Source organism: Macrotis lagotis, chromosome 5 (assembly GCF_037893015.1).
Source record: "Macrotis lagotis isolate mMagLag1 chromosome 5, bilby.v1.9.chrom.fasta, whole genome shotgun sequence".
Taxonomy (NCBI): domain Eukaryota; kingdom Metazoa; phylum Chordata; class Mammalia; order Peramelemorphia; family Peramelidae; genus Macrotis; species Macrotis lagotis.
Window position 1 is genome coordinate 42,723,256 of NC_133662.1, and position 17,029 is coordinate 42,740,284.

The 17,029-nt window shown below is 35.3% G+C and overlaps 1 protein-coding gene across 2 annotated transcripts in view; it reads left to right on the forward strand.

The window, feature by feature from the left end:
* PRIM2 (DNA primase subunit 2) overlaps positions 1–17,029 on the forward strand; it is a 379,634-nt gene that overhangs the window by 216,431 nt on the left and 146,174 nt on the right. For both annotated transcript variants that reach the window (XM_074237283.1, XM_074237284.1), the window contains exon 8: positions 6,100–6,167. In XM_074237283.1, the coding sequence (XP_074093384.1) occupies positions 6,100–6,167 (68 nt within the window). The remainder of the gene's footprint in view (positions 1–6,099; positions 6,168–17,029) is intronic.

Consider the following 17,029-nt stretch of genomic DNA (forward strand, 5'->3'; position numbering starts at 1 on the left):
AGATCTGCATTATTAATATTTTATTAAGTCTAGACAGTCAACAAAACAGCAAATTCAGCCTAGATTTCTAACAGTTGTTGATTTCTGTAGTATAAATGCTCTTGCAAGCAGATTAGAGCAGGATCTAGCACATTCCTGTTTGTACAGAAAGAGCTTTTCAAATTTTAAACATCTAAACAAATCCAAGTTGTTGTTATAATAGTGAGGACTAATCAACACTTTTTAATGTGCCTGTTTTGTACCCATCACTGTGCTAAGAGCTTTGGGTATAAAAGCAATGAATGTAGCACTACTTACTCAAAAGGACTTTAATTTCTAGTGGGAACACTAGGACAGAAAATGGTATGTAAAGATTAGATATTAAGAGAATAAATATTTTTATATTATATTTTACTTTCCCTATCCCTAGTTGATTTGTTTGGGAATCTTGTTCTATAGCTTAGTAATTACTACCTCATTGACTCAGTGATCTCATTATAAAAATGGTAGAGTTAGACTAGAGCAGCGATTTGTCATGGACCTCTTGGTAGATTTCTTCTCAGAACAATGTTTTCAAAGGCATAAAGAATTACAAAGGAAATCGTTTATATTGAAATATAGTAATAAATTTAAAAAAAAAATTCACAGAACCCCTATGACTATGTGATTTTTTTTGTCTCCTACTAGACCTAAATCCTAAAATCTATGAACTGAAGTCCCAAAGAGTTCACAAAATATGTTTCTCATTATTGTTTTCATTATAAACTTTAAGAATCTTATCACACTTTAAGAATCCTAGAAAGAACTCATCTGTCCCTGAGAAGATTGCTGTTGTCTTGCTCTTCAAGGTATGTCTGTTTTTTGCTAGCATCAATTCTGGCCTAATTTCTGCTTTTCTGTATTCTGGCCAGTGATCCCACCTCTTTACTCTAGAGTTCCAGTACTAAGGTTCCCTTTTAAAAATGTTTATTTAGTTCTTCCACTTTGTCATCACTTGCTCAGTGACCTCTCTCAGGCACTGTCACCATCACTGAGTCTTTCTTCTTCCCTGTCCCTGGAATTTTCTCTGAATTGACAGAGACTTGTTTAGGAGTAGTCTTTTGTTTCCCCTTTGTAGACTGACAAACCTTTGCTAGAGCATCTTTCTTCTAAAGTTGGCTTCTATCTTACTACCAATTGGATTGACAAGGACCAGATCATGATTCTAACCTTACACTCAGAAAAACCTATAATTCTGCCAAGCTGTCTTGCCTCTACTATCTTTTGGAGAGGCTGCATTGCCCTTCCCCAAAGAATCCATATTTTGGTTCTCCAAAAGCTGCCTGACTGCCATAGGTGATCTTTGTTTACTGCCATGAGCAAACAGCAAACAAAAAAACCAGTACAGCTAATTCCTAGAGTTTTGTTTAAGGGTAGTCACAGGATCATAGATTTATTGCTGAGGAGACCACAGAGGTTATCTAGTCCAAATCCTTCAGTTTACAGACCCAGACAAGCTAAATGACTCTTCTGAGGGACTAAGAGGAAGGACAGGATTTCAACCCACTTCTTTGAATCCCAGATTCAGCCTTATTTCCACCATACTACACTGTCTCTCACAATGAACCTGGGCAAAAAAGAGGGGGAATTTAGTTTCATCTTATTAGATAGTAGTTTTTTCCTCCCCCCCCTAAACCTTTTCATGCATCTCTTTACTTTTTTTAATTTTAAAGATTTTATTTATTTGGAGTTTTACAGTTTTTCCCCAATCTTGTTTCCCTACCCCCCCCCCCAGAAAAGGCAGTCTGTTAGTCTTTACATTGTTTCCATTTATACATTGAATTATGTTGAATGTTATGAGAGAAAAATCATATCCTTAAGGAAGAAAAATAAAGTATAAGAGGTTACAAAATTACATAATAAGATAGTGGTTTTCACTTCAGCTAAAGCAAAATACATTTTGCTCCAACCTTTTACATTTGTTCTATATGTATCTCTCTGCTTCAAATGAGTTTCTTTTAAGCAGCATATTGTAGAATTCTGTTTTCTAATCCATTCTATTATTCACTTATGTTTTAAGGGAGAGTCCATCCCATTCATATTCAAAGTTATAATTACTAACTCTTTATTGCCCTCCATGCTGTCTTTCCTGTTTGTATTTTTCCTCTTTTTCCCTTATCCATATTACCTAGTATTTTGTTTCTGAATACCACCACCTTCAGTGTGTTTGCCCTCCTATATCAAGCCCCCGCCCCTTTCTTTCCCCTTTTCCCTTTTCCCCTTCCTCCTTCCCTTCCTTCTGTTAGTCCCCCCTTTTCTCTCCCTTCCCATCCCTCCCCCCACCTTTTTTCCCTTTTAATACTTGAAAGGTAAGATAAGTTTCTTAACTTAAGTGAGTGTGTGTGTAAGTTAACTTTAAGCCACATCTGATGAGAAGAAGATTCAGGTGGTTCTAACACTCCTCCTTTTATCCCCTCTATTGCAGTAGGTCTTCTGTACCTCTTAATATAATGTGATTTACCCTCAATCTCCTCCATCCTCCCATCTCATTACTGTCCCTCTTTTTAAGGAGGCATTGTTTTTAAATCATTCTGAGCCGCAGAAAAGTCAGGACTTCTGACTATGTATATATATTCTCTTTAATAGAGTTAGAATTCTCAAGAATTATTAGAGTCTTTCTCCCAGGTAGGGATATAGTCAGTTTTATCTTATTAGATAGCAGTCTCATGGACAAGTCATGAGTGTCTATCACTTCTGGCTAAACATATTCTCTCTAATAGAGTTACAATTCTCAAGAGTTATGAGCAAGGTACAACATGGAAACAAAGTAAAGACTGACAGAGTGCTTTCCGTGGGGGGGGGGGGGGAGAGAAGCAAGATGGGGGGGAATTGTAAAACTCAAATATCTTTAATAAAAATAAATTTAAAAAAAAAAGGAAAAAAAGAGTTATGAGAACCTTTCTCCCAGGTGGGGATTTAGTTTCATCTTATTAGATAGTAGTTTTTTCCTCCCCCCCCCTTAAACCTTTTCATGCATCTCTTGAGCCTCCTGTTTGATATCCAAATTGTCTATTAAGGTCTGGTCTTTTCATCAGGAAAGGTTGGAAGTCCCCCAGTTCATTAAATGTCCATCTTTTCTCCTGGAAGAGAAGGTTCAGCTTTGCCAGATAGTGGATTCTTCGCTGCATTCCAAGCTCCCTTGCTTTTAAGAATATCTTATTCCAGGCCCTTCGATCCCTTAATGTTGATGCACCCAGGTCCTGCACAATCCTTACTTTGTCTCCTTGGTATTTAAATTTTTTTTTTCTGGCTGCTTGCAGGATTTTCTCCTTTATCTGCTAATTCTGGGATTTGGCCACAACATTCCATGGTGTTTTCATTTTAGGATCTCTTTCCAGAGGGGATTGATATATACTTTCAATAAGTATTTTGCCCTTTGGTTCCATGATAACAGGATAGTCTTCCATCACTAAATCCTGTAATATTAATTCTAGGCTTTTTATTTTCTCTTCAATGTTTTTAGGAAGTCATAATTTTCAGGTTATCCCTTCTTGATCAGTTCTTGAGGTCAGTGGTTTTGCTGATGAGGTATTTTACATTTTCTTCTATTTTTTGTCTTTTGGTTTTGTTTAACAGAATCTTGTTGTCTCATGAAATCATTAGTTTCCACAGATTCCATTCTTTCTGTTTAGAGAATTTTCTTCATTTACCTTTTGCAACTCCTTTTTCAATTGGTCAATTCTATTTTTGAAGGAGTTTTTCATGTACCCAAGTGTAGTTTTCAGAGAATTCTTTTCTTTTTTGCATTTGCCCAATTGAGGATCTGAGAGAATGTCTCATTTTGTATTTGTCCAATTGGATTTTCCAGTGTTTTGTTTTCTTGTTGTGAGATGCTAATTTTCTCTTGCAATGTGTTAATTTTCTCTTGTTTCTTTTCCAAAATTTTCCAATTGATTTTTAAACTCCTTCCTGATTTCTTCAAGGAAGTCTATCTGGGCTGGAGACCAATTCATATTCTCCTCAGAAGTGCTAGATCTCTCTGGGTTAGAATCTGATCCTTCTAAATATTTTTCCATGCCTTCCCCTTTTCGCTAGTTTTTCTTCATTTTTCTAGGATCTTGTGTTGGGGGAGGGGCTGGCTCTCAGGGGTTTAGTTTTGAAGATCCTAAAAGAGGCTTTGTTCACTTGGCTTAGTAATTCCATGGGCAGGCCAGTAGGGGGTGCTGGTTGCCTCCTCTGGAGTGATTGAAGCCCTCTCCCAATCCTGGAGGGAGTAAGGAGGAGCAGCAGGGTCTGAGCTGATCTTGAGCTATGGGCTGGAAGCCAATCTTCCTTTCAGCTGAGTGGGCTCCTTAGTCCACACCTGTGCCTGAGGGGATTGGGGGAGGGGGCAGGGTGGCTGCCAGTTGTTCCTGGAAGAATGCTCCAAAAGTGTGGAGTTCAGGTCTGTCTCTGAGATGGAATATTTCCAGATGTGCAGACCTCCCCTCCCCCAGCCAAAGATTCTAGGGCTAAAGTTGGTTCTTGATGATCTGCTTCTCACCAAAGTCTCTGTGGCTAATCCTTTGCACCCCTGTCCCCCCATCCTCCCCCTCCACTGACCTCTGGTCTCCTCTCCTGGTTCACCCACATTCCCCCGAGATGAACCTTGTTGTTAAGGTGTTCTTCAACTAGTTTTTTTCCCCCTGGATTTTGTTGATGGAGTTTCTGTTAGGAGTTTTCTTTCATGTTATTTTGCCAGGACACAGGGAGTGCTTAACACATTGCCTGTCTTCTCTCTGCCATCTTGGCTGGAAGTCCTCTTTTCCCTTTTGATAGAATGAGAAATAAAGTTCCAGATTTAATTTGGGGGGATTTGGGATCCAAAGAGAGAGACTTTGGGGAAATCAAAGGACAAAGAGGTTTGGAAATTACTTATATGTAGTTTAAATATGATTTGTAGTTCAATTTTCTGAATAAATTTGACCAGGGTACATTAAATGCTTATATAAGTTTAGAAGATTCTTATGAATACATAGTTGTCAAACTCAAAGGCTGTTTTTTCTTTGTTTATTTTGTGTGGAAACAATTTTGTGTTGATTTAATTTATGTTAAAAAAATTTCTTAATATTGGCCTAGGTTTCCATGATGTCTATTTGATCATAAACCTTATTAAAAATTAAAATTCATAATATTCTGACCTTTAAAGCTTTTCATAGACAGACTCCATCTTAACATTTCAGACTTGTTCCACATAATCACGTTACTTCCTTTCACTGTGTTCCTGTCAAATGGGCCTACTTACTTTTCTTCAAACTCTGTGTTCTGTCACACATTCCTCTCCCAAGTACAGGCAGACCATTCTCCTGCTTGTAGTGCTTTCTCTTCTCAACTTTGCCTCTAAGAATCCTTAGTTACTTTCAAGTCTTATTTTAAGTGCTGCTTCCTATAATGATTCTTACCCTCCTCATTTTCATTTTATGTGCTTCCTTCCCTCTCATACAGTCAACTCAGGGAGGGAATGAACTTGTGATAACTAACATTAATAGGTCTTTGAAGCCAGGAGTTCCTGGCTTCATGGGTAGCATCATGTGGTACTGTCTCTAATTTTGAATTCATATCATGCTGGCAACTCAAATATCATATTCAATTGACCTTATATATGTTTTCTTCTTTCTAGTAGATAGTAATCCAAGTTCCTTAAGGATAAGAACTGATTTTAGATTTATCTTTTTGTCACTAATTTCTTGTTATAAGGTATTAGATGTGGTAGGTATTTAATAAATCCTCTTTTGAATTGACAAATTCAAATTTGCCCACCCTTTACAAATTAAATAAATTTTTTGTAGTTGTGAATTTCTGAAAAAGTGGGATTGACACTTGTATATTTAGCTTTATAGTTTTGCTTGTTTACTTATTTTTTGAATTAATGAGAAAACTCAGTAATTGTATAATATAGGTAGCTATATTCCATCCTATTATTGAAATATTCTCCTTCCATGACAGAGAAATATATGTGTGTGTGTTGCTTCACACACATACACACACATATGTATATAAATATAGACAGATAGAAATGCTTTCAAATTTAGATGCTAAATATGTTCACTGATTTCATTTATATTTGCTGTTATTCCTGATAACAATTTTATTTTCTTATAGCTAACAGCAAGATCACTGCCATCTGTGCAATCTGATGAACGACTGCAGCCTCTTCTTAATCACCTCAGGTAATAAAAAAAAACACTTTCTCATTTCACTGATAAAAGAGATTTATTTAAAGTGGGTTAAAATTTCAATTTTATAACTAATGGGAAGTCTCAAAAACATGAATAAAGACAACAAACTCTTTATTAAGCCAGGTCCTTCCTAAGTGCTAGAGATATAAACACAAGCAAAAAGATAGTCTCTTCCTTCTAGGAGCTTAAATTCTTTTTTTGGGGGGATGACATTATGCAAAAGAGAACTGAAAGGGGGAGGGGAAATGCTCAAAAAAGCCAGAGGAATGAAGCTAGCCTTTATACCTGACCCCAAAATAAGAGATGTTGCAGGGTGGACTCAGTAGTAGAAGAGACCAGGAAGGTAGAGAAATATTTCAGGGTTTGAAGACTTTAAGGGCTGAGGGAGGTAGTGGCATTATGATAGTAAAGTCCATTTATTTGTCTTTGCTATCACCATTCAATTTTAAGTAATCTTTATACTTTTAATTCCTTGGTTTTTAATGTTATTCCTGATTTCCTAGCACTGCAGAATAGTCTTTAAATTTGTTAAAGACTACAAAATTAGATGACTAATTTAAACTTATATGGGTAGATAGAACTAAGCCAAGGCTTGATAAAGATTTGGAAGAGACACTAATTTTATCTCAACCTTGAGACCCTGATACTCTTTTGAAAAGATACATTAGGACTTGATGACAGATATACTGTCACTTTTTTATAATGCTAGTGCTTGGGAGGACAGGACTAATATCCCCCTTCTTCGACTAAACACTTCTGATATGTAAAACTGTTATGTTTTGGGAAGACATGATTTGACTTGAAGTATATCTCAATCCTTCTTAATAAGGGACCATGGCATATAAGGCATCTGCTATATTTTTGTGGTTTGTAAATCATGCTGTCACTTTTTTTTTCCTTGTAAAACTAGTGGCTTCATAGCAATATAGTGGTTGTCAAATTTAGGTTGTTAATCCCACAGCACCAAGATCTCATCCAATTTTATGGTTCTAGTATTCTGTTAGTGCTTAGTTATTGTTCAATCTTGATGGATTTCCCCTTCCCCCACTTGAGTATGGTAATTGTCAACTGGAATTTAGATTAACTACTGACACTTCTCTTCAGGTCCTTGAAACTTGCACATACTGTACATTTATTTTGGGTTTCCATCCTCTGTGGAGTTCATTCACCACTGGTTGCTTAGCAACCATGGCAAGATGCTACATGTAATATTCACCAACTGAAGTTGCTTTTATTATTATTATTAAACTAAATGTTTTTCCATTTTATTATTATGTCAGAAACTTCTGTGGGGAGGGTGACAGGTGAAGTGTACCATTTGACATTTATTGTACTACAAAGTAAACTTGTGATATGACTTTCAAATTCAGTGTGTCTTTTGATTGCCCCATATTTAAAAAATAAAAATGTATCTTTTATTATTACTAGCATTTGGGTCAACTAGACAAAAACATTGCATTTGACTTTATAGCATCTATTGATAATCACATTAGAGGTGTAATTTAAATAAATTATCTTCAATGGACAGACTTTATAATAAGGCATTGCTTAGATCAGTATTTTGTCCAGGGTTATTTCATAACTAATGATCAGAGAGAGAGATGATGAATAGCATACTAATTAAACTTGCCAGTGAAACTAATTTGGGCAACATAAATACCAGTAGAGACTGAAGTAATACAATATAGACAATTTCTCTGTTGTTCATATCACTGTTAAGTAGTAAGACCCTTACTTTGTCCTGAAGTACCCTCATTAACTATGATACTTTCATCAGGTATGTTATTTTGCAAACACTAGAATATGTGAATATTTTTCACATAAGTCTAACCTTCTGGTTCAAAATTAGCTTTGCAAATTGGATTAAGTCCTTATCTTACTACTATGAAGTGACAGAATCCAGGGAGAAACTGACTTGATTTCTGTGACTTATAGAGTGAAACAATTAAAGTCAATGTAATTTAATTTTATTCAAAAATGAGAAGTTATGAAATAGTTACTTTAATTTCATGAGTATTTTCCATATATTAACTTGGAAAGTTAAATAAGGAAATTTTGCTTTTTCTGTTTTGTGAGTAATTTTCCCCTTTTCTCTTTCCACAAAGCTAGTGTTAAAATAAGATGAAATAGGAGTTAATCATATGATGTTATATACATGTATATGCATCAATATACACCTTTATAAAATAACCTTTATAAAATAATGTGTATTATTAAAGGCTTAATATAATAAAAATATTCTTCAAAATTTACCTTTTTTTAAACCAGACTATTAAAAAAGTTAAGCATTCTTATTTAAAATTCAGCAGCACAAAACTATGCATTAGAATGTGACCTATTATGTGTTGCCAGAGGTTTGATTCCAAGATCTAAAGAGCAAGAATTAGAACTGGAAGAAACCTTGGAAGCCCTCTAGTTCAAACTCTTCATTTTATTTATGAAATTCAGAGCCATGATCAGTCAGATAGCAAATTGGCAAATACAGATAGCTTCAAATCTGAAACCCTCCCTAGATTTCAGAGTTTTCATATACATTTCTGTCCTTCTTTTGTGGATTGCTTATTCTCTATTAAAAAAAAAAATGGGCTATTTACTTTTTTAAATTTTTTTAATTGACTATTTCACTTAGTATAGCAACTGAAAATCAAACACCATTTTCATTGTTTTAGAACCAAAATGAAATAGAACTTAGCAGGAAAAAAAATATAGCTTGTAATACAATACATTCAAGTTTGTCTTGCCTATACTACTAATTGGTCCACAAAAATAAGCAACCACAAATAACAACAACAGCAAAAGAAAAAATAACAACTGGAAGCAAATCCAATTTTAGAGAATTGAATGGAACCAAAGTCATTAGGAGATCTATACCATTCCACTAAGAGACAATCATTTCTTTTAACTGTAATGGTGGTGGTGGTGATGGAGGAAGCCAGCCAGGGAGAGCTTGATTGTAGGACTAACTTCATGAGTTACCAGATACATAATTTCAGAACCACAAATGAGATACCTTTTTTGAGGGACCTACACAGTATTATATGCATAAAACCATGCATGTCTTTCTGGAAAGCTTAGTATAGCAAATGTAGTGGAACTAGTTTGTCATTTTATGTTCCAATATTGAAGCCTTCACCTGGTTCCTTAGTCACATTATCTTCACATGCCCCTTGAACTCTAGATCTTGGCTTTGATGCCCATTTTATTTTTTTTTATTTTTGCAAGGCAGTGGGGTTAAGTAAGTATTAAGTGTCTGAGGTCAGATTTGAACTCGGGTCCTCCTGGCTCTAGGACCAATGCTCTATCTACTGTACCACCTAATTTCCCTTTTGATGCCTATTTTTGTCTTGATACCACCTTCACTTCTGTTCTTAGCTTTCCACTCCATTTGCTTGTCCATTGTTTTTGATTTGTCATTACCAGTGCAAAATTTCCTGCTCCTCTGTTAGTGATAACTTTACAACCCAGATCTTTTCTTAATTGTTTAAATAGATGGCTTTAGGCTCTGCTATTCCTATCTCTGGGCCTTTGCACAGATTTCTCCCCCATGCCTGGGAAGAACTCTCATCCTACCTCTATCTATAGTAGGATATATAATTTCCTTTAATGCTAAGTATCAGTGCTTCTTTCCTCCTACAATAATAGTTCCAAACTTTATTGTGCCCTTCATACTTTTTTGATTATTTAGTAAATATTTTTGTGCTTATTTTTAATGAGAAAGGAAGAAAACTCTAGATTTTACTATTTGGGACACAGAAACAAAATATATGAGTTGATATCAATAGAATAAATATCATTATTTACTAAACATTGTGTTTTACCTATACAAATTTTCTGATATCCCTTGGTGTGATATATACTCAAGTTGGAAACCCTACAAGAAGACTACCTTAATCCTATTTCCTAACTTCCCTTTTCTCCTCAGTATTTCTCCCTGTTATTTATGCTGATGGAACATAAGACCCTTGAGCACCTAGGCCCCAGAACAGTGCCTGGATCATAGCAGATTTTAATAAATGCTTGTGGAATGAATTGAAGTTGATTTTTTTCCCTAACTTTATCCTATGGCAGATCCTCCCATCAGTGGGTCCAAGAGAAACAGAAGAAATATTGAGTAATGGAACAGAGGATGGTTAGCCTGAGGTTGTTTTGATATATGTATTTGGGATGTTATGAAAAGGTTTGATTGTAATGTTTTACTCATGTTAGTCAGGATGTCATTTTGTGGGATCTAGCTTTGCTTAAAGGTTATATCACACTCATTAGATTTTATTTTATTTTTAAATTTCATTTATTTAAGGCCATGGGGTTAAGTGCCTTGCCCAAGGTCATATAGTGAGGCAATTATTAAGTGGCTGAGGTTGGATTTGAACTCAGTCCTCCTGATTCCTGGGCTGTTGCTCTATTCTCTCTGTCACTTGGCTGCTCCCCATCCACTGGATTTTACTACATGATGAGTTTGACTTGATTTTAAATTATTTAAAATTAATGAGATCTTCTTAGGTTTCTATCAGTGTGATTGTTTATTTTCTCTAAATGGATCATTTAATATATAGGGATAGACAGAATTTCTGGGAAAGGAAACTCCTTTCACTGGATATATAGATTCATCCAGTGCCTCCTTTGAAATTTGTAATCCTAAATCTTGAGAAATTAAATGACTTGCCCATGGTCACATATCCCAGTATGTATCATTTGGCAGGACTTTAATCCAGGTCTTCATGGCTTCAAGACCAGCTGCCTGTCTATCCATTATGCCATGTGGTCTCCTTAGTTATATGTGTTTCTGTGTGTGTGTCTATATAATCTTTACAAACATATTGATAAACATATATACATGAAACACACACACACACACACACACACACACACACATCTATTTTTTCCCTGGAAAAAAAACATTGCATACAAATTTCAACCAAAAAACGTTCTATCAATGTGAAAGTATTTCCAGAGTATCCATGATATTGATATTTAGAGTACTTTCATTTTAAAAATGATCTCTCATTAAATTTAAATTTTATTAAATTAAAAATTACTTGAGTATTCCTTTGCTTGTTGAAATAAACATGAAAGGATGCTATGATTTAGAGAAGTTTGGAGGAGGTTGAAAACCCCAGTGAGTGGAACCTACAACCTCATTAATGTGATCTTCATATTCTTATTATTTCTCAAGGTTTTTTTCCCATTTATTTCTAGTTTTTGATAGTGCTTTGAACTGTTTCCTTTTCTATATGCAGTTCAAGAAGGTTATATTTCCTGCTTATTGTGAAAATTTCTAAGATCCCTATGCTATATTATTAAATTAGGAAGAATGCATTCTTTCCCATTAGCAGTCATATACACATACATATACACATACATGTAGATGAATAAGAAATGATCCAAACGTATTAAGGATAGCATATGTCAGTTTAGCATTCTCTTTAAGGATCTAATGCTTGAGAGCTACAGTCAGGATAATATAAGATTTAGCAGTGTCTACATTAAAGGCTTATAGGGTTTGGCATATGATATTCTGCAAGGCAAAATGGCTTATATTACACGGAAAATCAACTCCCCAGCAAAACTGACCATACATACTCTTTTGGAAAAGATGGATATGCAATGAAAATAAGGGATTTTCAAACATTCCTGATGAAATGGCCAAACCTGAACAGATAGTGTGATCTTCAAGTACAGGACTCAGGTGAAGCATAGAGAGAATGGATGGGAAGGGCAAATCATGAGAGACTTAATGATGTTGACCTGCATGTATACCTGCAGGAAGATGATCCTGATAACTCATATGAACCTTTTCATTTATTAGAGCAGTTAGAAGGAGCATTCATAGATAAGGCACAGGAGGGAGTTGAATTTGAAGGTATAATACATTAAAAAGATGTAGTTAGTGGGTGAGAAAAGAATGTACTAGGAGGAAAAAGAAGGGAGAAGTAGAATGGGATAAGTTATTTCACATAAAAGAAGCAGGAAAAAGCTTTTTCCAATAGAGTGGGAGAGGGTGAGAGAGAATAGGGGAGCCCTTACTCTCATTGGAAGTGACTCACAGGGGCAGCTAAGTGGCGTAGCAGTAGAGCACCTGCCCTGGTAGAGTCAGGACGACCTGAGTTCAAATATGGACCCAGACACTTAATAATTGCCTAGCAGTGTGACCTTGGGCAAGTAACTCTTAACCCCATTGCCTTAAATAAATGAAATTAAAAAAAATTACTAACTTTTGAAAAAAGTTATTCAATAAATTCATAGGGTCAAAAGCTAGATGACAAGGAAATAAGAAATGAAAGGACACTGAAGAGCTGAGTGCTAGAGTCAGAAGACCTGGATTTTAAGCCCACTTACTTTAACCTTGGGCAAATCTTGTAACCTCTACTACCATTTAGAAAATGAAGGCCTTATAGACTAGATGGTTTTTGAGGCCATTCCAGCTCAAAAATCTATGAATCCCTATTAGTGGAAGCATGAAGTGAAGTCTATTTTTTCTATAAGTTTAGCACTAAATGGGAGAAAAGATAGAACTTTGTAGTGGATGGCAGGACCAGGATTCTTGACTATTTTGGATAAGAAACACATTTTTGAAAATGCCTTTTCACCCTGGGGATAGTCAGTGTGGCATTTTGTATTTGTTTGCTTTTGGGAGATAGAAGATGTTTTTTGGTCTTCTGTTTTGATTGAAAGGTGCAGAGGATTCATGATCTTTCTGTTTACTGTTTTTTTAATTATAAAAAAGCATTTGAATTTAAAAATATACCTTAAAAGTCACTGCACTGTGGATACTTCTTGATCCAGTTTGCCACCATTCAATATATACCCCAAAGACATCAAAGCAAAAAGCAAAAGACCTATTTGTAGAAAGATGTTTATAGCAACTCTTTTTGTTGTAGCAAAAACTTAAAAACAAATCAGTTGGGGAATGGTTGATCAAATTGCAGTTTAAGTGTGTAATGGAATTTTACTGTAATAAATGATGGAAAGGGCAATTTTCAAGGTATTTGGGAAGACATATATGAATTGATTCAGGGTGAAATGAGAAGAAACAGTAAAACAATTTACACAGTAAAAAAAAAATAGCACTTTAATGCAAAACACCTTGGAATGACTTAAGAACTGTGATCCATGTAATGACCATCTAAGACTTCATGAAGAAGCATACTCCCTACTTCTTGTAATCAGTATGAGAGACATAAAGTTCACAATTAGATGTCTCTTTAGACAAGGCAAATGTGTCAATTTATTTTGTTCGATTTGATATGTTTCATTGCCTGGAGGGCCATAGACCACAGTGGATAGAGCACTCACTGGCCTTGGAATTAGAAAGATTGGAGTTCAGATCCTTTGTATTTAGAGATACTCTCTTGTTGGAGTTGGTAAATTAAAAAAAATTTAAATAAAGAAGGGAGAAAAATTCATTTTACTTGGTAGTTAATCAGTTAGCACTTTCTGATGCCCTGTGATAGAAGTGAGGATACAGATCAAGGTAAAAGTACTCTCTGCTCTCAAGGAGCTTTCTTTCCAATTAGGGAGACAACAGGAAATAAAAAGTATATATAAAATGGTAGATGGAAAGTGAACTGAGAGACAAATACATTAATTGTTCAAGAAAAGTGGGAAAGATTTCCTTCAGAAGGTGGAATTTGATTTAAATCCTAAATGAAACCAGGGAAAATAAGAACTTTCTCAGAATTTCGAATTTAGCTACAAAAGGAGGATAAATGGGGGTTTTCTTGTCAAGGGGTGTATCCCTTATCTGAAACTTGACTGAAGGAGGAGGAGACAGTAGGAAATTATGTCTGAATAGTGTTTTGTCAGTGATGCTTGAGGTGAGGTCCTCAGCTGGGACATTGAGAGAAGAGGCTTATATTCCTACTTCATAATTTGTTCACTCATTCTTCCTAAGGGGGGAATTTGGGAGAGATGAGAATATTTGCAGTGAATGGAATAACAAATTGAATAGGGAAGAATATCATATTTGCCTTACTTCAGTGAACTGAGATTAGATAACAGAAATTTGTTGAAACAAAGAAATTTTGTGAGCAAATGAGCTAGATAGTAGAAGTAATTCAGGACTGGTATTTGGCAGGGGGCAGGGGATTCCAGAGTAGAGAATATGTTGAGTTGAGAGATCAGGATAAGGGAGAAGATAGATAGATAGATAGATAGATAGATAGATAGATAGATAGATAGATAGATACATAGATACATAGATAGATACATAGATACATAGATACATAGATACATACATAGTGTTATCAGATGGAGAGAATGAAGGTCATGGTGTGTAAGGGTAAGGACCATATGGAATAGAGAAAGATGGAATGATTTAAAAAAATTACAATCAAGTAAAAATTTCATAACTCTTGAATAAGAAAATGACACATGTGTGTGTGTGTGTGTGTGTGTGAGAGAGAGAGAGAGAGAGAGAGAGAGAGAGACAGAATATTTTCTGGTATGAGGATAAGAGTTGTAAAAGAGAAAGATTATGAATCAGTTTAAACTCATTGAAGGAAAGGGGAGAATATATTAGTGGGGAAAAGACCCATCTTATAGCAGGTAGGAGCAGAGGGAGAATAGAATCCAGACCAGAGGTCAGGTTGCATTACCTGTTTTGGGGCTCAGAAGGTAGAAGAGATCTTGTTGGGAGACATCCCAGGAGCTAGAGGTAACTCTGAAGACAGATCTGAAGGGAAAGCAAGAAACAAGATTATTTTTCAATAGTTCCTTTTGTGAATATATGAAGATTATGTAAGTTTAATTTCTAGAAATGGCAGAGATAACTGTTTAATGTCCCTCTGATCTTTGGCATAAGATGAGGCAGTTATCAGGAAAAGTTAGGCTTGTCTTCATGTTTGTCTCTTCGTAGAGAATTCTGCAAAGAATTTTAAGTGAAAAAAGATTTTCTGCAAATGGTGAAGTCATCTAAGTGCTCTTGTTTACAGAAGACAGTGAGGCAGCACTCAAGGGAAAGAGAGGAAGACCTGAGTTCAAATCCACCTCAGACACTTACTGACTGTGTCACCTTAGGCAAATCACTGAACCTTTCCTTGCTCCAGTTTTTTCATCTTTAAAATAATGCTTACCTCCCAAGGCAGCTGTGAAATAATATTTGTAAAGTCCTTTGCAAACTTTAAAATAGTATCTAAATCCTAGTGGTGGTGTTGATGATGATGATGATGATGATGATGGTGATGATGATGATGATGATGATGACGACACAGACTTTGATTGCACCAAGCCAAAGAATACTACAAAAATTTTCCAAATGATATCCACGGCCACTCAAATAAACAGATATCTGCAAAAATGCCTATTATCTGCAAGACACTATTTTGGGGCTAGGCATAGTTGGTATAAAGACAAAAATGAAACATTGCCTTTAAATTTACATTCAGGAAAAATCAGGTAGGTGAAGACTGTCTTTGTACAGAAGGCAATTGGACTTTGTCCATAAGATTTTTAAAAGGGACTTTAGAAATTATCTAGTTTTATGCCTTCATTTTTTTTAATAGATCAAGAAACTGAGTCCCAGAGAAGTGATGAAATTTTCACAGTGTCACATACTAGTGAGTAACTGAGTTGGGATTTGAACCCCACTATTCTTATTCCAAGTCTATTACTCATTGCATTGCATCCTGCTTTGAATCAGCACAGCATGTGGAAGAAGGCTGCTTCCAGAGTTAGAGGGGAAAGAATATGCAGGATTTTAATTGTAAAGCAGTATAGGCTAAAGGAAAGTACGAAAAGTAGATGAGATAAGAACTAGTTTGCCTCCATAAGGAATTCTTTCATGTTCTCTGAACTTCTTTTCTTTCACCCTCTTTTCTTCCCCCACAACTTTCAATGGTGTTGTTATCTGACTGAAGATTGTTATCATTGTGAAAGCCTGGAGAATACAGGAAAATGGTGATAGGTGCTCTATAGCAGGTACTGGTACTTGCTTCAGGCCAAGAACTGTCAGTCATTCTGCTCAAGACCAAATGCTCTTCTCTTTGTTGGTCATTCTGGAGCTTGCTGGCTCTTTGCTTCTATTAATCTGCTGAATGCTAGATGATTTTCTTTCTGTCCTAAACTTTTCTTCTCTCTCTTTCAGGCTTCCTTATTGTGACACTTTATTTTTGGGAAGGGCCTATCTGCTATTCATAGTAATAATGTAGAGAGTATAAATTTCTTTTTCACAAATATCAAATACATAAAGACCTTACATTAAGGAAAGTAGAAGTCCACTGTGATAATAAGCATATTTACTGGAGGCTGTATGTAACCATGAAAATTATGATTAAATGTAGACATTTCAGAGGAAAAGATGAAGATGTTTCTAACTTTGTTAAAATTCATTGTACATCAGGAGTTCTTAACCTGGGTTTCGTAAATTTATTTAAAAATATTTAGATAACTATATTTTGATATAATTGATTTCCTTTGTAATCTATGTATTTTGATTTATGTATTTTAAAAACACTATTTTAGTAGGCATTTTACTAGACTATAGTAGACTCTATGCCGCCAAAAAAAAATTAAGCTCTTGGATTAATAGAATATCTGAAGAATCACAATAAAAAGAGAAATGTTAATTGCTTAGGCATGAAACAGTGATCACCCCTAAAATAATTAAAAAATAGCAAATGTGCAAAATACATTTTGTTGTTGTTCAACCTTTCAGTTGTGTTCAACTCTTTGTGACAAGCTTTTTTGGAGTTTTCTTGGTAGAGATACTGGAGTGGTTTGTCATTTTCTTCTCCAGACAGAATACATTACTTGAAATGAAAATTCATGAATCTAGTAGATGACCCCAAATCTCCTGATTTTATTAGTTATATACACTTGATGGTAGGGAGTTATACAGTTCTTGCCCAATTATGTGC